General features: G+C 44.9%; 1 protein-coding gene across 4 annotated transcripts in view; it reads right to left on the reverse strand.

Moving 5' to 3' along the window:
• The window catches only part of MYO5B (myosin VB), a 153461-nt gene that overhangs the window by 98273 nt on the left and 30799 nt on the right, over positions 1–24389 (reverse strand). For all 4 annotated transcript variants that reach the window (XM_052777815.1, XM_052777812.1, XM_052777813.1 and 1 more), the window contains exons 2-5: positions 23808–23918; positions 20042–20213; positions 17649–17793; positions 1614–1770 (exon numbers count right to left, since the gene is read on the reverse strand). In XM_052777815.1, the coding sequence (XP_052633775.1) occupies positions 1614–1770; positions 17649–17793; positions 20042–20213; positions 23808–23918 (585 nt within the window). The remainder of the gene's footprint in view (positions 1–1613; positions 1771–17648; positions 17794–20041; positions 20214–23807; positions 23919–24389) is intronic.

Consider the following 24389-nt stretch of genomic DNA (forward strand, 5'->3'; position numbering starts at 1 on the left):
ATGCCCATTTCCCAGGGAAATAAGGAGTTCACAGACCACTACAACAAACACTACTACTAGATATTTTGCATGCCGAATTGAACATCCAGAATACCATCATCATCTTATCTCATGTGCTTCGATTCCTTGTCTATAAAGCAGAGATACCTGCCCCATCTCTCAGCAGGGACATACACATATCCCATGCATCAAACACAGCACACCTCAGCGCTAAGGACTATTTCACAACACACACATCCCTCTACTCCATCTTCACAGCTTAACTTTGGGTTTTTTGCAAACCAGGCAATTCTCTTTTATGGTTTTTTGCATGGGCAACGTTCTCATCAATTTCCAGTGAAGACAGACAGGTTCCCCAGCCCCAGCACTTAGAAATTACATCCAGAACTGAACACAGGCAAGAAAATTAGAGCAATAAAATTATGGGGTCATATAGGAGAACAGTGTGCACTATGAATTTTTCCTTGGATGCTTTTAAGTGTTCCCAGGTATTGCAGCTACATTTCACAGAGGCACAGGAGATGGGTAAGGAAAGGAGTAAAACAGCATGAAGCCCACACTGCGGCAGATCATTGAGTGTCCTCTGCCAGCCATACACCTGCGTGTTTTTTCTTACTGCTTGTCTGCACCATCACTTGTTTTACCATTCCAGCTTGCACTCCACATCAGGCAGCATGATGCTACACCACGTGTGCTGCCTCTCGGGCTGGGGTGCGCTTGGTTTTCACCCTGGATCAGCCACCACCTCCATGTCTATTAGACAATTTGGCCACGATGCACTGCAGTAGGAAGCCTCCCTACAGGTTAAGCCAAGCCTAAGGATAAGCGCAGGACAACGCTGGGCTCGACTACAGCTGCCCTGCTAGCTCCTGCCTTTGAGAGAAAGTCACACACGTCCAAAGTGCTTAACTGACTTTGGAAAAGCCCAAATCTTGTCTTCATGCTGACTTGGATATTTTACAAATTAAGACATTCTGACTCCAAAATGTGTTTGGAAAATGGGATTTAGGCAGAGACACATTTATTTTCACCATCTGGCCACAATGCACCAAAACTAAGCTGCTTTTTCCCTTTCTTTTATATTTATAAAAGGAAGTTTTTTCCTTCAGAACAGGGATTTCCCTATGATGTGACTTGTTATTCCCCTATATGATTGATAGCAACAGAAAACTAACAAAAATAAAACTGCATTGAAATACCTCAAATAGATTAAGTAATCCCTTTCTCTTCTATTTCATGCCTATACAATTAAAGAAGATTAGGAGGTACCGTGCAGTGGCAAAAGGAGGAGGAAGATGAAGATAATAAAACACTAATGGTGCCAGCAGCACCTCTCAGGCTCTCTGCTCGAGAGCCCTGGTCAAAGCCCAGCTCCTGGAGCTGTGTTGGGGATGCACAGGCTCAGCTTCAAGACCATTAAATACAGGAGCAATTGGGGTGGGCTAAATGGAGGCTGTCAGTGTATTTCTGCATTTTCAGTCCAGCTCACTGCTGACGTGAGGCTGCAAATCAGGTCTGGCTCACAAGCCCCTATGGCTCTCACTGTTTTCATGACTTCTGGAGAGACACAGTGATCACTGCAAGCAGGACAAAGGAAATTATGCAGCTTTTACCTCCATAATTGGGCTCGATGCAAGGACTTTGGCTTCGATGTTGGTGTCGCTGGCAGAACCACCGACGGTTGCAAAGAAGCGCATGGCATATTTGGCAGAGACAGTCTTTCCAGCACCTGACTCACCACTCACGATGATGGACTGGTTCTTCTCATCCCTGTTGCAGCAGAGAAGAAAAGCTTTTGTAAGATAATACGTTTTCTTGTTAATAGTTCTTTCACTTCACGCAACAATATTCCATCTTCACATGCCTCTGTCTCCCTCACCTTGTTACCACCTACGTTATGGATGCTGGACTTATTCCGGACTCTACCAAATAATACACAATTGTGATACATCTCAGCTAAAACATAAAGGACACCCTGAACATCTCCAGAACATCTCTAAGGGCTTGCAGAGACAGCAGGAGATGAACGCCTGCATGAAGCACTGCTGCTTTCTTTACCCCTGGAGCACGTAGCCCAGCATTCGGAAGCCCATTCCTTACACATTGCAATAACAAACCTCTACCGTTTGACATTTGTCTGGAGAACTATTAGCAGGCATTGGCTAACTATCAGCTTCTAATACTATATATTTAACGTTTCCCTCCAACACCTTCACTCAAGCATTTCAGATTTTGCTCCACAAAACATGGGCAATTAGTTGTGAAACTTGCTCAAGTAGCCCATTGCTGAGCTATTAAAACATAGATACCCACCTGGAAAGGTTCCTCTACACTCAAAATATGTTAAAAATATTGAAGTATGAAATCAAGCACCCTAAAATTAGGAAACAGCAGAAGTAATTTGGTTCCCTATGCAATTATATGAGTATCACTATTTTCACACATATCCCAACATCTGGTTAAATTTTTGACAACAATAATACAAAGCACATCTCTGACATCAGACTCACACCATCTATTCATCCCCAAATCCTGCCAAATTGTAATCACTGCTACAAAGTGCAGAGGTACTTCTGGGACCAAGGGGTAAGAAAAAAAAAGGATGAAGAGTTTAAAAGCAATTCCTGGTAGACATCACTGAGCAAAGTTTGTTCAGCTCCTGAAAATCTGCAAACCAAAATAGTTTTTAAAAAGGACTTGCTCATTAACAGACACATCAGGCAGCCTTACTCTCTCCAAGCACACACCAGATTTGCTTACAAAAGGATACAGGTGTACCAGCACCAGGATAACAGAATTCAAGCAAATACACACTGGACCTTTTTATCTGCACATACGAAAATGCTTTGCAGGAGTGGGAAGCATCATCCTGGCACCGAGGGGCTGAGGCAAACCCTTCTCCAGCCATGATGAAGCAGCCACTGATGCCCCGTGCCCAGGCTGGTGCTGGGTCGCAGGAGTAGCTCTGATGCCATCAGAACTAGCACAGACCACCAGATACCTACAGAGCACAGGACTTAGCATGGGGGAGTTGAGGGTGCATCAACTTATGTAGCTTTTGAGTCTTGCATGGAGCACAGGAGTCATCCAAATGCATTCTTCTACTTGCAAAATTAATCATTCACATAAAAAAAACTTGCACAAGTCATCACAGCTATATTAAAATACCCAGTCCTTCCCACCACAGGTGCACAACATGGTACCCACTAGAAACGTCCCAATAATTAATCAGTTTAATGTGCTTGAGCTGCAAGGCAGAGAAAGGGCCAAGGCAGTAAGAGGAGCTCATTTTCAGGAGAACTACATCCCTCCATGCAAAGATCTGCCGGCACCGGGAGCAAGTGCCTCTGCTGCAGTGGGACCCGCTCCGCAGGGCATCGCTGGCATGTGGCAAACCCAGCAACTCTGCAATTTGGCCACGGACTTTGGGAAGGAGTGAGTTTTCACTGCAGGATTTAATACAAGCTCCCAAAATATCAGAGCTATTGGGGTAAGCTGTAAGTATGTAACTGAGTGTGTTTTTAAATAAGATCAAATTAAACCTCCCGGACTCTGCCCAGCTTTCATGAATCACAGCTGAGTGCAGGCACACAAAATCCTATATATGAGTGCAACAATAAATTTACACCTTGCAGTTCTCTTGACATCAGGAAACACCATAAAAATGCATTTCAATTTAAGATACTCAGTTCAAGTTTATACCAGCGAGAGATGAGAACACAAGCTAAATGATTGCCACATACCAGTCTTAGACTTCCAACAAAAATACATACATGCTGCAACACCACACCATTACTTTCCTCCACTGTCAGGCATGTACATCTTAATTCCTTCTAGGCTCAAGATAATTGGTTTGGAAAAAAACCTCAGTCAAGTCAAAAATGTACTATTTTGGTGCAAACCACAACTTTCAGGCACTTTCCAGCAGCAGAGGACTGCTAAGCTAATTTCCAGCCGTGTTGATGTTTTTCAGGGATCGATTCATAAAGTACTTCTTAATCCATCCCTGGCTAGCTCTACGGCTCTCCTGGGCATCCACCAACAGGAAGGCAAGAGGAACCTCCAACCGCTCCAGCTATCAGGTAGTTAATGCAGAAATACCGGCTGTGAACGGAGCACAACCTCACCCAGGCAGCCAACAACCCGGAGCCGGTGTTCCCAGTGACTCATCCCAGGTGGGGACAGCCTGCACATCTCACTTGCTAAGTCACGGCTGCGTGCCCTCCGCACATGTTGGCAAAGCTATCCTTGACTCTCCCACAGGCAGCCAGCTGGCAGGATCCGGGCACCGGGCTGCCAACACGCCGGTCTCACACTTTTAGACTTCCACGGATGTGCGATGAAGCTCTTTTTGTAGCACGAGCCATCAGACACGTGAACCCAATGGAGAAAAAACAGTACCAGCTCCAAAGTGAGGAAGGAAGACTAAGCACCAAAACCAGAAGTATGCTGGATAAATCCACAGCAGCAGTTCCCAGGACAGGCAACGGCGGTAATTTATCATGGTTTATCTCTGGTGAAAGTAGATAAGAAGTTTCACATCTGCTTTGATCATCTTCATGGACAGCCACTTGCTGAGCTCCAACAGTGAACTTCCCACATTGGCCATCAGTAGGATGCAATGCATAAAACTCCTGTTGTCTACAAGGGAAGGAGCAGACAGAGAGGCTTTGGCATGGCCTGCAAGCGCAGATGAACGGACTATCCTTCATCGGAGGTGAGGGAAAAGCAGAAGAAAGAGGTGACAACCAAGATCTCTGCCAGCAAGTACTGGCCCTGCAAAAGGAACTCTGCAAATGCAAAGGTGGCTCGGCCTAGAGCTACACTTGCCTAAAAGTTACTTGAGAATTATTGCTTTTTACTCTTCTCAGCATGACATGTACTGCCCAAGCGGCAAGTTTCAGGAAACATTTCCCCCCACTTTTTTCTTTAAGCCAGAAGATGAAAGCTACACCAGCCTGGGAGAGACTCTTCAGTTGAACGAAGCCAATAAAGTTCAAAAAAGACGAAGCATGCATTACTTGGCATCCAGTCAGCACTGCTACATGGTAATATTTTGTAACCTGGTGTTTTTTTTTTTTTCTATCTAAGATTCATAATTAAGACCTCTCATTACCAATTTTGACCTCTTTCCTAACTTCTCCATATCAGCTATTGGGTTGTGCCTGGCTGGAGGAGGCAGAGACCAAGCCACCAGGGAGCCCATCCAAGGAGCTCTCTAGACCCACAGTCTCTGCGGGCTTCACGTCCCATCACAAACTGCCTTTTATGTGGCATCCTGAGTGGTTTATTCCTCCCTCTGGCTTGTCTCTTTTCAAAAGTACCATCGTTCTCCAAAAGACACTAAACCTAGTGATAAAAACCACAGCCAACAGCATTTGCTGGTATTGCAGCCGCTCTGCTAGGTCACATTTTTCCGGAGTTTCTCAAGAATTTGTCCTAATGGCTGATGTGCTGCTACACAAAATGTGCCAAGTGGGTTCTCCACTGCAGAAGAAAACATCTGGAGTTGTATTATATTAATAAAATAAAAAGAAAGCTGCTGGCTTCCAAGCAAGACAGCAAGGCCACTCAAGCTCCTGTGTTTGCAATAATGTGTCTCTTCTGTTGTTTTTTTGGTGGAATATGCATGTTCAGACATTTCTTTTCCAACTTCAGGAATAAAGACTACAGAGACTTTCCCTTCTTCAATGTACAAGTTTACCAGCCGCTGGTGCCAGCAGGGAAAGATAGATGAATGCCACAGAGCAGCTGGTAGCAAAGAGGCTGCTCAGTGAGCAGAAATGGTTAAAACCAGGCAGGGCTCATTTGTATTCAGCATAGAATAAAAAATACTGAAATGTTTGGCCATTGTGCAGGCGTGGTATGCAACATGGCTGCTTGAAATACAGTCAGTTTTGGCAGCATCAGCACAGAGGAAAATTACTATGGAAATAAAGCCTGGATAAAATGAAATGTTATGGGTGAATACCAGCTCTGATGCAGCATGGCAATGCTGTCACATCTCCTCTTGGGGCTTATGTGGCTCCTGTGCACCTCGCGGCTGCCACCACGGCTTGTTACACTGCTACGACGTACGTCAGTGCTCTTCTCCCCATGGCAAACAGCTCACATGATGCACACATGCCAGTGCACAACATGTTCACGCTCATCCAGCAATGCAGGGCATGCAATGGGGATTAGGCTTCAACGATGGCTGAAGATGCTGTTCCTACCGCATGCCACTGCTACAGCTCAAACCTAGGTATGAGGCACTCAAAGAGGCAACTCCCCAACCTTCAGCCCCATGGGTTTGCAGGACATTTGTTTCTTCACTTAGAGCAGCTTTCCAAGATGACCCACAGTCTGGAAAACTAACACCATGATCTCAGCTACAGCCTCCATCCATCAGGGACGCTTACAAAACCATCAAGGCACAGAAGTCCAACCAGAACAAAGTCCGGGATTATTTCTTCAATGCGAGGGGCAAGAGCATCTCCAAAGTTAAGGGCTGCAAGTGTTGGTGGCATCTGATAAAGCATATGGACTGCCGTCTGTCTGTGCAATCTGAACGTTTTGCTTCACTATTTCAGCGTGCCCTCTTGAAGCAGTAATACCTGTTCGTAATCTGCTATGCAGGTGAGTAACACCTCTCTTTTTTTGCAGACATTTGCTACGTTATGAGCAATACCCATCAAGACTCTCACCCTTGGCCACACACACAGCAAGAGATGGGTGAGGTGCCCAGCCCAGCAAAACAAATAAGGCAGTCACTGGAGTTTTCACAATATGTGAAAAATATCACAGAATCATAGAATAGTTTGGGTTGGAAAGGACCTCTAAAGGTCATCTAGTCTAACCCCCCCATTATAAGCGGGGACATCTTCCACTAGATCAGGTTGCTCAGAGCCCCATCCAACCTGACCTGGAATGTCCCCAGGGATGGGGCATCGACCACCTCTCTGGGAAACCTGTGCCAGCATTTCACCACCCTCATCATAAAACATTTCTTCTTTATATCTAGTCTGAAAGTCTAGTAGGTATCAGTTGGTTGTTTTTTTTTTTTTTTTTTTATAAAGGCAACATCTAAAGGTGCTGCCTGAGGTTGGGGGGGGGAAGTCAGTTGTCTACAAAGAGAAAGGGCACTTCAAACAGATATCTGCACTGATTAGGACTAGCTGCTAATCACCAGCCTTTGCATCAAGGAAACAGATTGCCCTGCTTGTTTAAGCAGTCAGTCCTTCACCTACAGCAATGCAGAGAATACCGCTACCCTCAGAGGTGCATCCAAACAGCCTGGGAAAGGTATGCAGAAATGTCCAAACTTCAAACCTGCCCAGCTGGACACAGCTCTCCAACTGTACTAAAAGTTGCACCCATTTTGGTTGCATCAGAACAATCAGAGGCGAGACACTGCTCAGTGTTTCCGTATGCAGTTCTCAGCCTGGGAATATCATTAGTCATTGCAATATATGATTTCCTATCAATTTATCTGGTTAAATCAGGGATGAACATCCCTGGAAACTCCTCACTGCAGGAAAGGGGATAGTCAAGCCATGGCAATAATGAAGGGGTTGATCCCAAGGACACTGATGGTTCCCACCACCCCTCTGTCTGTCAAGAAGAGACAGGGGACATCTCAGTGCACATGTATACATCCAAGATCCTTAGCCTTCACCAACACTGCTTGAAAGCAGGGGTATTTGAAAACAAATATACCCCAAATGTTCTTCAGACCTAAATCACAGTCAGAATTTTTCCAAAGTCAGCTTTCTTTAAAAGCAGTAATCTAAAGCCATGAGAAGGGACCTAGAACTTAGAGGACTTGTTTTCATAGTCATCTCTTCAGAAAACCATCACTGGCACCAGCAGCTTAAGCAAACTACTGCACAACTTCATCCTGATCTCCGCAGTGAGAGCAAAACCAGTTGCACTAAAACCACAGCTCCTCTGAGAGAGGAAAATATCTGAAGCAAACGAAGGCAGAGCCAGACCCTGTGAATAATTATCAGGGGTCACACCAGCTCTAATCCTAGATCCGACACTAATTCTCAGCATCGTGGAACAAGTCAATGAGTCTCTCCACCGTGGAAATCATATTTAACCTACTTCTTTCAGGATGCTTGGAGGATTAGTGTTCATAAAGCAATCTGAAGATTAAAAATGCTTTAAGTACTGTAGTTTGAATTTAGCCTGACCACAATGAGAACACCCATAAAGCCCTGATGCACAACAGCCTCTAATACGCTTCTGTACTGACAGTGCTGTGCAGGCTAAAAATGAGCATAGCTATTGCATTGTGTTGTTAGCAATATATAAAAATGCAATAATTTGATTACCACTGGATTGCATCCCCTCAAGTGCTAATGACAGCAATGAAAAAAAACCTGATACTTGTCTAATTCTGCCTTCAAATGAATAAACAGAAGTTGCACACTGTGAAGATAAAAATCAGAGCGTTGCAGCATTGTAACGTGGAGAATAGCTGCCTCTGAAATGGCCCCCGAAGCCAGGAATTGTTCCCATTTCAGTGGGATAACTGGAATTCGGAGCAACATTGCTGCTGAGAGCAGCAGTAGCTTGTTTTACTCATTGGCTTTAATTTGGGTTTTTAGAATACCACGCCTGGTATCACCGGTCAACGCCAATACGAAAACACAACTTTGGGGTAGTTGGACTTTTCCCTCAGAGAAACCCAAGGAGATATTATTTAGCGTCCAGTCAAACAAGAGTGTTTAAAGGCACGCTTTCTGTTTGCGTTATCAAATGTCTGCTGCAAATGCATGTTTTATGCTGCAGCTGTTGAAGCCAGCAGCAACATAAGGATGGCTTTTCAAGTATTACATATTCATCTGGGTCCTTTTTACACTGTATCTTTCATAAATAGCAGAGATTACCCTATACAACTTTTTTTTTCTCTCTCTCTTTTTTTTTTCCCCAGGTAGATAATTCTTTTTATAGGGTGGCTTATACTGATGACAGAGAAGAATGAATTTTTTCACCAACAACCTACACCCACATGGGCCACACCACAGCTCCAAAATACATTTTGGCCAGAACCACCCCAGAGCTGCCATAGCCCTTCCCCATCCCGGTACCATCGCAACTGTAAAGATAATGTTGCATCTTAATGCAACAAACTAGAGAAAGAAAACAGCAATATCCCACTTCAGCAAGCCCAAATCCTGGTACAACATCACTCAGCTGTTGCAGGTGTCTCTGGGGGATGTTAGATCATGCACAGCCCATCCAGGGTCTTACTCAAGAAGATACATCAAGGATGATGTACCCACCAGGTCCATCCTGTGCAGCTTCAGAGCTGATCTGCTCACACACACCTGGGTTTTAGCAAGAAGCCAGAGAGAAAATATGGGCTTGAATCTCTCAGTTGCTGGAAAAAAGCCTAAAAGTACCAGTTTGGCCCTGAATGGAAGAGGATGAGTATGCAGCACGATGCTCAAAGAACAGGTAACGTGCAAATTAACCTTATCTTCTGTGGCGGTCACCAGCAGCACAAAGCATTACCTTCCCTCCGTACAGCACTATTTAATACGCATATCAATCCGACGTTTCTAACGCTGAGATCAAATACCACTGTGCAAATTAAGATGTCTTTGCAGAGGTCAGAGCGCTTTTATGCGGTGCTGAGCTGAGTTACTCCTCCTGCGAGAGCAGTGGGAGTCCCACTGGTCCCAGCTCATTAAGGTACTTTGTCCCCGGACTGCTTTGTGCAGCCGGCTGGAAATGCCCCTTCAATAGCAAAGAAAATTCTGCATACTCAAAGCTTCTGCAAAATGCTGAGCTGTCTCCAGTCTTTCCACCAATTCCTGAGGGCAGGCAGGAAGGACGACCTTCTCCCAGGATTTATGCTTTGCATACCCCGTTGGGGAAGAACACAGCTCCTCAGCCACACTAAAACGAGGTCAGCAATTCTTTTGTATGCCGTTTCTAACGAGAGCGAAACACGCACCCGGCCAATTTTATCAGCTCTCTGGCACCCTGATGCTCTTTTCTGCGCTGGGATCGCACCACAGAGCATCCCTGGCTCCGACCCAAGCCACCCGCAAGGAGCTGGCCCCTGTGGAGCACTGCAGCCCTGCAGATGGAGAAGGCTTTGTACTGTGTCCTCCCAAAAAGCATCACATAAGGGCAAGAATCATGCCAGTTTTCTTCACCCCAAGCTTGTGAAATGCTACCCCCAGCAGTTCAGCTCTGCGGGCACCAGGAGGACAAGTCAGTTGTTCTTCCACCCCATGACAGTCCCAGAAAGAAGGTCCTTCCTACAGACTTCATCACCTCAACCACCATCAGCCACTGATGCTTGTAAAACTCCTACACTACAATCTAATTAATTACAGTTGATATACATTAGGAAAACCCCAGAAAGAGATTTTCAGAGATCAGTGGGACCGTTGACTTTTGGGCACACGCTGCAAGTTTTCCATCCTCAGGTCTCCAGAACTTCACTGATGATGTGGGATGGCAAGCAGTGGCTGGGAGATGGGCAAGGGCAATCGCAAGTCTTTGTGTTCTGATGTAATTACGATGCTCGTAAACACCATTTTCAATGTTTAATGATATTTGGTGCTACAGCTTTCACACCTCAGAGCTCGAACAGTTCTCCTGCATCGCAGCAGTAATAACTTGTCTGAAGTAGCCTATTACGACTCCTTCCAAGTCAGTGATATTTCACACGCTCAATCATTACTCTTAGTCAGGCACTGATTTTTCTGTACCTTAAGCTCTCCCATGCCAGTGCTGTCCCATTATGAGTATTTATGATTTTTCTACAAGGGCTGTCTCATTTATGATTAAAGCTGTGAGCAAATAGCATCATTCTCATCCCAAATTGCCAAAAAGAAACAAAAAACAAAACTTAAAAAAAAAAGGATCATTTAGTTGACCACTTATCCTCAGAGCATCTCTGTCCTCTGCCACAGCAGGGCAAGTAAGACTGGAGGACCTCTCCTCCAGTCCTTGGGAAACATTACCTGGAGTCTCTCCCTTTGGTTTTTTTTTTCCTTTGTATCACCTCTGGAAAAGTTACATCTAACTGCTTTTGCAAACCCTGAGGTCTAACACCACCATTGGCATGTTTACTGGATAGCTCTTCCAAAACCTTCTCCCCTCCTCCCTATCCCACTTTTAACTCTAAACAGAAGAGATCCCCTTCAGTTTCTCCCCTTCCCAAATTCAAGGATATTGAGTGGTTTTTTTCTTCTGACCCTTTTTTTAGACCAGAGCTTTAGTTTTTGAGATGGTACCTGCTGCAAAAGCCCTGCTGAGCTGCAGCACAGATCAGCCCACAGCTCGCTGCAAACCCCCGACCCAGCCTCATTCACCAGGAGACCTAAACCCTTCCCTGCCATTAAAATAACACAGCATTCAGCCTTATTTATTGTGCCAGTCTAATTCCTCTCACATCTCTGTCAGGGGTTAATCTCTCTTTTAACTCCTACCTGCTCTCTCATTGTATGGTTTTAAATCCTCTTGTAAAGCTTGAAATTTGAAGTGCTATCAAAGGACATCCCCCACTGTGCCCATACCCCTCCCTGCTTCTATTAGACTATGGGTAAGGTCAATGCTGCAATTTCTGCTCTTTTCCAGCCCCAGCATCACACCCCACAGCAAAAGAGAGCACAGTCATGGCCACGTACAGCCCCACCGGCACCTGTATCCCTGCAAGACACAGATCACTTGTGTTGCCTATTAGTGTAGGCAAGCAGTGATTTTTACACTTGGACATATGCTTTTGAGAGTGCAATGCAAGACTTGGGTGCACTGGCTTCCAACAAAAATGGAAAGCCACTACTAAAGAGAGTTACCCGTCTGCAGTCCAGGTGTTCGAGCATTTAGTGCCAGAAACACCATGCCAGCAGTGGGGCAGAAAAGGGAAGACATGCTATTTCCATATAACTTATAAATTCAGAATCACACCGTAGATGCTGACCCTGGTTTGAATTGCAGACACCGGGGGTTATCCGGTACCCACCGAGCTGCAGGTGAGACTGGCGGCCCAGATACACAGAAGCTGAACTCATCCACCAAATCGCTCTTGCATTTCTTATTTTATTTCTTCTGCAAGAACTATCGACAACACTGCAAGGAGATCCTCACACCAGGAAGGAGGAAATGCCAGTCTAATCAACAGGTTACCAGAACACCTGCCCTCCCATCGACATTGCAAGGGTCAGTTAAGGTTTGCAGAGCCCCTTCATGCTCCTGGCAGAACGTTAAAGTGTTCTGCATTTCCAATTTAGCAGTTATACGTGGATCAGATCAAGATATTTTTGTCTGGCCACATGGAACAGCTTTGCAGACATCATGCATCTGTGAAAGCATCAGCCTGATGGATGCACAAGTGAATAAAGAACACGGCACTTCACCCAGTCCATGCACTTCTTAGGAGACTTCTGCAAGTCCTTTATTACCTGCGATCTTTTTCATTATACAGTTTGAACATTGCACTTATTTTGTGTTTATTAGCTGACATGGACTGCTGCTATGTCATACTAATTAAAAGGCCCACATATGTGATATAATGTTGCTATTGTGGCAAGATCCAGATGTGCTAACTGGAAAGCACACAGAATATACAGCAAGGAGTTTATGATGCTTTTGCCATTTGATTTACAATTTGAGCAAAGACCACCTCACTCCCTGCTCCCCATTTTTGAAAGATGTTTGACAACCTTTGGAGGGCCTATTCTCCTGCCCCACTGCCCATAGCAATGCTATTCATACCACATACCTCTATCACCTAGGGCTGTTCAATATTCCATTTTATTAAGTATGATGCATGATTCTTTTTTTTAAAAAAAAAAAAAAAAAGGCATTAAGAAACCTTACTTGGACTAGCAAGTCCTGGCCTGTGCCCAGAGTGAACCCAACTGGTACAAAAGGAAGAAGAGACAGGGGCCAAAGACAGAAAAACCACACAAATATATTCGCTACTGTAGCACACTGCAGTGATTTTCCTAATAGACTCAACTCAGCATCTGGAGACCACACAGTGACTGCACCGTCGAGCCGAGCTGGTCGAGGATAGCTGGGGAGAAGAAAAATGGGGCTGCAGACACAAAGGGAAATATCTAACTAAGTATCTAACTACAGCTCCCAAAGGCTGGGAACAGGAAGCTGGTGTTGCACTGTCACTATGCAAAATTTGGCCACCTCCATGGAGCTGGAAACAACTGATGGGGCATATTCATTAAGAGGAACATGGGTTAGGGAGAGAAGTGAGAAACAATCCCTGCTTCTGTGTGGAAAGCTGCTGGTTGGGCTGACTTCAGCAGATATAAAGTTTCAAGGGGAATTTTCACTAGACTCCAGGCTTCTGCCCAGAGCAATGACACACAAGGAAATTAGAGCCACCGCTGGGATTTGGGCACACAAGGGATCTTTTGTTCCTCTATAAGAAAAGCAAGAAGCAATCAGCCAGGGCACCGGCGGCTGTGCTGGCTCTCCAGGCGATCCTGGATGTTCCCCCAAAGCTTTCAGTCCGCTTTCAGGAGCACAAATGCCTTCTGCAACACCCAAAGGTGTAAAAGGCACCAACACCCAATGCACCTCGCCAGGTACTATCAGGAGGACGGACACTAAGACCAGAGGAGGACATGGTTGCATTGCCCTGCAGATAATACGTGTCCCAAAGCACAAATTGCTTTGAACCCCACAGCCTCAGCAATCACTAAACGATCCATCCTTCCACCACCCCAATGCTTGACTCCACCGCCGCCAGTAGCGGCACTTGGAGGAAATTAACTCCATGCTGTGTGTTTTGCCTAAAACAATATTGTTTCAATGAACCAAGTGTGCTTAGTCTCACACTGGGTATGCAGGGAGTTTCTAAAGAGCTGGTCACTGTAAAAATTAGAGGCTGTCACATACGAATTTTAATCACTTGCCTTTTTTTAAGCTGTTTTACATGCAAGTGCTGCAAAGAACTGTCTGCAAAGCATCCTCTTTGGGAAAAGCTTTCATTTAAAGGGGAGTTTTAAAGCATGCCCAAATCATAGTAGGTATTCAGATGCTTTGTGAACTACTTTGTCCCCCAAAAAAGGCATCAGATATTGTTATTCACCTTCTGCAGCCCTTTGTCCAGCCCACCCACAACTTCTTTTCCTTTTAAATTGGCATTTCCTGATGACAGGACAACACCAGACACAGGATCCAGCAGAGCTTTACAGCCACCTGTGAAGATGCCTCCAGTCCCATCTCATGGACACTATCAGCTTGAGGCAAGCGAGAAAGCACAGGACATCACTAACACTTGTACACCAGCAAATGTCTTAAGTTCTGCCCTGGCACCCTCTCTCTACATGGCAATGGTATACTAGAAGCCCATAGAATTAAAAATCTAATTGCCTCCAACTTTTCTCATTTAACAGACAATCTTATATTTTTGTGCCCTTTTTCCTTGCCATCTACTCAATCCCATTCAGTCACCTCCACTTCCAGTCTTCCCAGTGTGCTCTGGGCCACTAATGAAGTTAAAATATACATATTTATTACATACATATATTATGCATTTTATATTATATATAAAATATATTGTATATGTGTGTGAATTTATTATATTTTTTAATATCTATATATGACCTTGCCTTCTGCACTGGAGAAGAGCTATTCAAGGTGACTTCATGTTTCCTGATTATGTCCTTACTCTGTTTGTCCTATAAAAACACGACACCTTGCAGCCTTCCTCATCCAGGTCTTCATGAAAAGGATGAAAAGTTTGCCCTCAGAGGACCACTGCAACTTGAAACCCTGCAGCAAGGGAAAAGCTGGCACCATCAGCTCGCTCACACTCTTGCTCAAAGTTTGCGCTATTTGCCTGTGGTCCTAAAAAAGTCTCAAGCCCCATTTCAGCAATGCTTTTTTTTGAAGGGTTTATTACCCCAGTGCAGTATCCGATCTCAAGGAAGCAGTTTACTGAGAGTCAGCTAGTGAAGTTCTGCTCTGCCACACAAACGGCACGAATATTGTCCCATGGACACATATAAAAGCATGAAAATGAAACCTCTCATTGCGAAACTTGGGCAATGAAACTCCACCGAACACGGACAAGCTCACGTGGCAACGACTGCTCGGTGGCTCCAGCAAGTTATGTACTCAGCACCTTTTTGCTCAGTGATGTTGCAAATAACATCAGCTGTTTCCAAGCAGTCTTCCACAGAGAAAGCTTGTTTTACCCATTTCATTTTCTTAGTTACACTGAGGACACTTGTTGAGAGAAAACCACAGAAATTCGAACAGAATGCACATCTGCATTATTATTCTCACTTTTCTATGATGTGATTTGCATTTAATTTGTTTTCAGAATGAATTATTCCATTTTTTAAAAAAATATATACACTTATATATGCATATACATACACAAGCACACACTTATATAGATAAATAAAGAAACCCAGAAGGCTAGCCAGAGACTGGTTTCCTGTTCTCAGTCACATTGCAAATTTGACCTTCTGAGATTGCAGGTTTGAGTTTTATTCCTGGTCTATAGGATGCACCAGACATAATGCAATCTTTTAAAAGCTAAGACACTGCAAGAAGAGTGGTGGTTTTGCACACCGGTTTAGGTTTAACACGCTCACGGACCTCCATCCTGATGGCTGAGCTACCCAAGTACCCATGTCCCACCACGCTCATGTGCACCCCCATTGCCTAAAGCAGAGCTGCAGATACAAGGTGTCTCACAGAGTCAGTAATTCAGTTAAAAAAAAAAAAAAGCAAAAAGAAGTTTTGTCCAACGCACTACCATCCATCACACATAAGACGCCATCCACACACCCTGCTTAAGGAGCTTCACCACTCTCCCTGCAGGACCGTGGAGGGAAAAGCCCAGATCAAACTGCGGAGAACACAATGTCCACCCAGAAGCTTTCAGATTTAAAATATAGTGTGCTACATTTTAAGACACATTTCAAATAACCAGGCGGATTCCTATAATCCACGTTACAATCTCCACTCAGCCCTATTTGAATCCCTCTTTTGTACCCAAGCCTGCAATTACCATAATACCAGCCCGAGACAGAAAGTACCAGAGGAGCGCTGAACAGCGAGCATCTTGTTTAAGAGCTTTGAAGGTGGCTATTTCCATGTCCCCCGGCAAACCGAGCACTCCCTACCATCCACAGCCAGCAGTTATGAATTAGATGGGTAGCTGTCAAAAGGAGATTTACTCTGATAAGGGGGACAGCACAGAGTAGAGCATCCCTGGCTAGAGCTGTCAGTTAGCCCACCACCTGCAAAAAATATGCAAGGATGTGGGAAAGCACCAAGTCTTCCCAGCAGAGACTTCAGGAGAAAAGCAAGTCATTGCCTTATATTTTAGACACGTGACCAGGAAAATCCACGGGTCCTGTCCACATTGGTCAGCAAAACCCTGACATCTTCTAAAAAGAACGGTGCAGCTTGCTGCTCAGGCCTGGATTCATGTAACAAGGACACAGTCCTAAGCCTTCCTCTTTCTATAGGCAGCTCCCCAAATTTCTAAATTCTTCTCAAAGGGGTTTTGCCCAAAGCACAAGCACTTGCAGGAGGTCTGAATTGCAGGCTGGAGTCAGTTTGGGTACAATCCATCTGATCTCCATCCATGGCAGTGCTCCTCCAGATGCATTTCTGGATCGAAATCTGGCTCATCTTTGATTAGAAACACATCCTCACTCACTACTTAAAGCCAAGACACAGCAGAAAACAGACTGCAACCCTTGGTAAATGGTTCAGTGCTTACTCTTGCTATTAAAAGCCAGGGCTGTATCAAAATCACAGCTAATCCACAGGCAAATCTAAACACACTGTGCAAGCCCAGACAACTATAATAAAATGATCCCCAGTGCAACAACTTTCAGCTTCCTCTCAAATTCTCTTTTAGGTCATGGCTTATCTGGCAAGAACAAAACCCTGCGTCTATCTTCAGCAACACAACAAACACAGAAATAAAGTAAAACTTGTACCACGTTCATCTGGCGAAGACACTGCTTTGAAGGACCCATAAATACCTCCAAATATCTGCCAGTCACCTCCTAACTCAAAATCACAGTGTCTCCATACAGACAACTAACATTAGCTTCTGAGTTTAGCCTGATTATCTCACCAAATTATCTGAAGTGTGGTTTCCTCCGAGCTATTAAACATGACATTTGCAGAGTGGTTTGAATTTCTTCCAGGAAACTCATCCAAGCAGCAACAGGAGAAGGATCCCCATCTGAACCACGGTTGCACCAAACCCGTGAGTTCCTGAGGACCACAGAGATCCCCATCAGCCCAGTCTGCCGAGCAGTCTCGGCAGCCAATGACAGGGTCAAGTCAGTAAGCAGAATAAATTAGAAATACCTGACCTCAAAGAGATTTCAGTGTGAAGAAGTTCTGCACCGTGCAAGGGAAGCTGCTGCAGGAACCAAGTCTTGCATCTCACAGAAGAGGGACAGAGCTACAGCACCCGTGGGTGAAGACAACCACCACGATGGGGAGATTTCATACCAACGTGGAGATATAAAAGCATGATAGAAGACCCCATATTCTCAACAGAGAGGAAAATCTGGAATTTTTACGCTCTTTTCCACAACTTCACTTCAATTGCATATTAGCAATATTTAATTGCATATTTGCCTGCTTTTGATATGACAGTTCGATCCGACCCCATTGACTGAGCACCCACTCACCTGGCCATTTGCTTATAGGCTTCCTCTGCCACCGCAAAGATGTGAGGATCCATATCCCCCATGTTTTGGCCACTGTACGCATAGATGACATCTTGTTCGTAGATTGGCAGCTGCTCATATGGATTGATGGCAACAAGTACAATACCTTAGAACAAATAGACAGATACATTACACACCAAGCACAGAGTTAATACTACAGGCTTTTCAGGGCTTGCATTAGTTGTTTCAATCAATTTTTTTAAACATGATGCTTGGAGGGAAAAAAAAGGATGAGAAGGGAACGGGGAAGGACTCCTAATTCTTATCTCAGCATCTCCTTCAAAGCGCTATGCTTTGATAGCAAGGCAATAAGCTCCCATACAGCTACAGGCACACTAAACTGGTGAGAAAAGCAAATATATAATCTTCACTGTGTGAAGCCAGAATTTGCAGGAGGAGTGAGAAGAGCTGAACAGTGCCTGAACCATCACTTCAGAAAAACAACTCCTATGCAACCAAAGCTCTGCTAGACCCAAACAAGTATCCCGGATTTTTCCCTGGCTTAAATTCCGAGTTAAAGCTCATAACAAAGAAGGTACTCAAATCAGAATGAAATGCATAAATCACAGGCAAGGAATGCCAGAGCCTGCATTAAAGCTTTAACATCTCTTTCCTCTCCAACTCTAGGAATGCCGTGCCTGCCCACAGGAGGCAGTGAGCCCAGGAATTAACGAGAGGCAAAGCCACGCGTGGTGCTACCTGTGTGCTCGAGGGAGCTGGTCTGCCCCCTGCAAAACTGAAGCACTGACAAATTCCACCTCCAAAGCACCTTCAGGTTTTGCAGGTTTAAATTGTTATTGTAAGGAGCTCCAGAGAGCACGTGGATGGTGGGAGTGGGTGCTGTGCTCCCAGTCCAGCTGATTCAGGGCTCGGGCACACTCAAATTACAGCAAAGCACAGGAACTCTCAGCCTGCAGCAAACACCAGCGTACATGACTTGACCCGCAACAAAAGGCAAAGGTCAGCTAAGTCACGTTACCTGCCTCCGTGGGATATTAACCCAACAGCTTCACCTCGCCATGCTCTGCTCCTATCTGTTTGCTTCTTGGTTCTGTTAGGGTCACGCATCTCTTTCCCTTAGTCGCCAAAAACATGCCCGCAGCCACAATGCAAACCAAGCTGAAGGGCTGTAGTTGCCTCAGCACTGGCTGCCACATAAGCACTTTTCTCCCCTTCTCAACTACTTTATAACCAAAGCACAAGGTACGTTGCACCCACGCAGAGTTTTGTAGCTAAACCTACACTTGCTAAGCCTAAGCCCATGTATCTTCAGTAGCACGATGCTGTGCTCAAGATTATCATAAACCTTCACGAGACGCTGCACTAATGAAACCTCACTGATTTTGGATGAAAGCAGGTTTGCAGCTGACTGGGAGCACACATGCAGCTGCAAAAGGCTGCAAGTTATGCCAGTAGTCTCACATTACACATCATTAAAACATTTAAAGAAAAGTCACCACTATTACCAGCTGCTAAGGCCACGTATTTCAAGGGTGTTACTCTAAAGAAGAGTCTCCTCCTGCCAAGCATTTCCTCAGCAAAAGTTGCAACGCTTAATCATAGCTGTACATACCAGCCTTAACCCTGCCACACAAACAGTCCCCTGCATTTCACCAAAATCTTGGAACTCATCACTTAGAGAATCGTTAGTCTGCATCACTGCTAGCAAGGTCATCCTGAGTGCCAGCAAGAGGGTTCAACATTCGATGTTCTCCAGCACAACTGAATAAAAATGGCTGAATTGCCTTCTTCCTTTGTTTTTAGGTTGCAGTTTGCTGTCATCCATTCACAGGTAACTGCTGTCTTGAATGGTTTTGGCAGCCCACAATTCCTGGGAATGACAAACCCAAGTTCACACCTGCCATCCTTCTGCTTTGAATTTAAGAGTTCGATGACCCCCAAAGTCATCAAGAAAAGGCAGGAAACAGTGCTGCAAGGTTTTTCATGCAGTCTTTCAGGAGGAAAACCCGCTATGGACATTTCTCAGTTGGATCGCATCTTTCTGGCACACTGCTGTTCTCCAGTGGTTTGCTAGCTCCTACTTTTTTCCGCACAGACTGCCAAGCACAAAGAAAGTTGGCCTCCAACTCATCTGACAAGATATTTCCACCAAGAGTTACATACATGGACCATGAGCTCAGGAAGTTCACAGCGCACCAACCCTCAAAAACCACCTCTGGTTTTGCAACCTAAAGCTTGTTGGCACACACTTGTGTCTCCCACCCGCTCCAAATTCACAAGCCCTGGACCTTCCTCATGCCACAGCCTCTGGCTTGTGGTCTCAGGGTGTTTCTATGTGGACGTGCTCTAACCCACCGCTTTCCGAGAGCTGAACATGTGGCCTGGACACTCACCACAGTACGTGTAGATGTGGTTGGACTCGAGGAACCTGACTTTGAGGTTGTGGAGGACCGCGGGCTCGTGCAGGTAGCTCAGGGCTGTCAGGTCATTCTCTCCCACCAGGATATCTGGATTGCGCAGGAAAGGCAGCTCATTTCCTTGGAGATCAATAGGATATTCGTAGAGCTGAAGACACACACACAAGGAACACGAGAACACAGAAAACAACAGCTCCTTTAATGTCTTATAACTTATCCAAGCATATCTCCATCCCGATACTATAAAATACTTACGCATCCTGCTCTGAACGAAAGCCCCTTTATGTTAAATGCTATAGCAACCTGGATGACACACTACCAGGTGACAGGTCACCCCTTTGGTAAATGGCTTTGAGCTGGTCAACAGCTGGTCCTGAGGAACACTGGTGGTCCACAAGCACCAACCCGGGCATACCCAAGTTGTTTTCAGGCCAGCCTTGGTGGCAAATAGCCTTTAGCCAGCTCCAAGCAGTAACAGGTACCATACAGAACCACAGCTTCATCTGATCTAAGCATCTTCATGCTCTTTGAAAAGCAGCCTCATTTCAAACTAGACCATATTCTTCCCATCCGTAATTTCTCAACTCATTTTTAATTCAAGTTACTTTTATACTCAAAACCTCACACCCCTTCAGGCAGAGAAGGCCATGGAGAAGCACAGAGTCCCTGCTGCTTCAATATCTGAAGAGCCAGGTTATGCCGTTGAAGCATACGGCTGCCCATATGCTAACTATTTTTGACTCATCCCCAAATGAGCAGCAGAGCCACCAACTAAAGAAAAAGTGTAATTTTTTTCCTTTGCAGTGGAGGAAAAAAAAGGTGCCTGTGATGTTGCTTCCCACAGGGCGTCTCAGGAAGGGGTCCACGATGCTCAGCTCCCAGCAGAAGCAAGGAATCCCAGTTTGCAAGCAAAAGGGCATCACTACTATTGCATTGGCACTGGATCGCTGCCTGTGCAAACAGCACAAGAAAAGCTGACCTAAGTGCACAAGGACAGGCTCACACAGCACATCTGACAACCTCAGGCTTGTTTTGTACTCCAATTCCACATTGCCAATGCCAATTTTCAAGAGTTTGAACTCAGTCTCACATCTTAATGGCAAACACACCAGGGATCCCTTGTGATATTTAAAAATCAGCTCTTCATTCAGAGGGAGTACTCTTGCATACAGAGTACAGCCAGAAACTACAAAATCCATGAAAAATCACTTAAAGCACAAGGACAAAAGAAAAGCACTAAACAGTTGGGTAATGCATGTTGGCTGTCAGGAACAAAAGGCTTTCAACAGCTTCGAAACCCCCGAAGATATATATGCTCAGTATCTCCGTCTGACGCACATGTGCGCTGTTCCCCTTCGCTAAAGCTTTTCAGCCCAATGCGACTTGGGTCCAGGCAGGGTTTCATACAGAAGAGCATGAAAGAGGGGTCTCTGGGAGCACCCACACTAAGGAGCAGCCTCTTGCACAACCCCAAAATGAGATGTTCCTGTGTTTCACCATGACAGTGACACGCTTATTAAGATACCACCTACAACACCTAGTAATCCTTTAATCTCCTTGTACTTTAATGTTGCTGACCCTAAACTCAGCTGTACAAAAAGGCTAGACCTTGCAGGACTTATTAGCCCCTTTGGTTTCCAGGGAAATATCCAGATTAAAGAGAGGGGGGGGGAGAAAAAAAAAAAAAAAAAAAAATCTCACCACCCTCCACACTCCCCCAAGTACTAAAACTGCTGAAAATCTCAACCAGAATAGGATGGAGGTTGCAGCACTCAGCAATACATACAGATGTATTTTGGCAGCCTGAGCACAACAAGCGTGAGGAAGGTGCTGCTGTGGAAGAGATGGGCGCCCACCTGCACCCAGGCACCCATCTTTGCTGGGCACCCATTAGCACCGCTCACAAAACCTGCCCCAGAGTTGAAGCCTATAGTGCTTTTCACACCCATCATCAGCTTCTGGCAAAGGCTTGAGCATTGCTGCTTGGCTTCTCCAAGGTTTCTACCTTCTTGCCTCAGGAGCAAAAGAAAAAGCATGTAGAAAACCTGCAATGAGGGTAATCCCTGTGGTACCCAATGCCCCTGGGAGGCAGGGACAAGTTGCTGCATGGAATGACTGGAATGATGGAAACGCGCCCGACATGAGCATCATGCTCGCATCATGAGCACAAAGCATCATGTCATTAGAGAAAAGATATGTTCAAAGGACGATTGGTATGACTTGAAATAGAGGTTGATAGACACAGGATGGTAAATCCAGAAGGTCCAACTACAGGGCTATTGGGCAGGGAGCCCACCAAGCAGCAAAGGACAGAGCAACTCATGGTCCTACACAAACATGCCTGGTGCTTCCAAGGGACAGTGAGGTGGCATCTGTGCATCTCCTCACCCAGATTTATCACCATGGAGGGGAAAAAAAGCATCTCATCTCCAAGAGGAGCACCATCCATCCTTTATCCTCCTCAGAAAGCTGCCCTGTGCTGGAAAAGCAAATTGGGGAGGACAACAAACGCAGCCGGGGCTGACCCAGGAAAAGCCAACAGCACCATGCACTGGGTGCAGATTTCAACGCAAATGACTTTCTTTGCAAACCTGGCACATTCACATACTGCAAACGGCCCGTGCTTGCACTGCTCTGAAAGAAGAATTGTTTTGATGAACAGCCTAATCAAGCATGTCTCATTCCTGTTCTCCATCTTCCCATTAAGTAATATTGTGAAAATATTCCCTGCAGTATGGAAATGGTTGGCTGGCAGGGGACGTGAATTACTCACCCTCCTCGGAGCATTTTCAATTTGGAGAAAGTGGCCTCTATTAATTCTTCTAAGCAACAGAGCAGATCACCCTCTAGACAATCAAGGAAACCCTACCTGCTCAGTGAAGAAAGCTGGTTTAGGTGGAATTCTTCATGGAAAATATATTTATTCTTCCTGCTACACCAGGCACCACACATGGGAAACACACCTCGGGGCGGGTACATAGCATGGCTGCTCCCTTCCCATAAACCACCCAAATTTTGCAGCTGATGTAAATGCCACTGTTAACTTCATCTGCAATCCCCCACTGTTACCCAATGTCCCACCCCATGTGCTTTTTGTGCAGCTGCTCTTCCCCAGCCTCTGTCCTGCTTTGGGAATGATTTATCACTGCCTGCACACATGCCGTGAGCCTGGACTGTTCGTGCATTTGAAAGCAGCACTTGCTAAAAAACATCTACATTAAATGAGTTTCTCATTTTTGTCTTTTAGAGCTTTGTTTTTTAAAAAAACAGAGGAAAAAAGGGATTTACGTAAGATTACACTTAAAGAGAAAAACTAAGGCACAGAGAAAGCTGTTGCACAGCAGTCACTTCTGCACTCTGTGTGATTTTTCCATCGGTACCCAAGATTGAGTAGATGCCACCAGCCGCGCTCTTTCCAATTTGTTCAGCAGCAAAAACCATAAACTGATATTCCTAACATACTGCTGCTATAAAAAAAAAAAAAACCACCTCATTCTGATATCACAGACTATTACAACTTTGCCAGAGAATAAAAAGAGATGAGAGGGGTCAAGGGCTTTTCTCTCAACCTACTTTAACACAAGTATTTGGGGAGTGAGCAGGCAGGGAAAAACTGGAAGTGCTAAGGCCATAAAACACATTTTAAAATACTTCCTAAAAAATATGAAATGGCTCAGGCTTCTTCACACATTAATTCAAAACTTTAAATTACTGAAAAGAATAACGACATTCAAAAGCTTACAGTTTCATCTTCAAGTTTCAGATGGAGGCTTTTATCTCCCTCTTTGTAATCCTTGATAATTTCTGCTGATCTCCAAACTTCATCAGGGTCAGGAATCCAAACCCTAGTATACTGGAGAGGTGGAAAAGGAAAAAAAAAAAAAAAAAAAAGGAAAGAAAAAGCTTAGACACACAGAAACCTCAGGAAATTAAATCATAAATAAATTAATTCACCATGGATACGATCTCACACTCATTGTAAAGTCAGTGCAGCTAAACCATTTATTTCAGTCCTGTGTCGTCCGTGTCCCATCCCCCCCAAAATATTCTAATTTTAGATTTTGGGGTAAATTATAGACTAGAACTCTGATTTTCAATCAGACTTTCAATCAGGCTTCTCCTGGATAAGGTGTACACTGGCTTGTTATCAATCTAACCAAGTGGAGTATGGACTCAAGGTAAATGTGAAATTTAATTTTCCTGGGGAAAAAAAACCAGCCTTCTAGAAGCTTTTATGAAACAACGGAATTCTGTCCCCCGCCCCCCCTCCCGCCAGCAGACCATACACCAAAGCATACTTCTTTTGCACAAAACAACGATAGGT

The sequence above is a fragment of the Harpia harpyja genome, chromosome Z (genome assembly GCF_026419915.1).
Source record: "Harpia harpyja isolate bHarHar1 chromosome Z, bHarHar1 primary haplotype, whole genome shotgun sequence".
NCBI lineage: Eukaryota > Metazoa > Chordata > Aves > Accipitriformes > Accipitridae > Harpia > Harpia harpyja.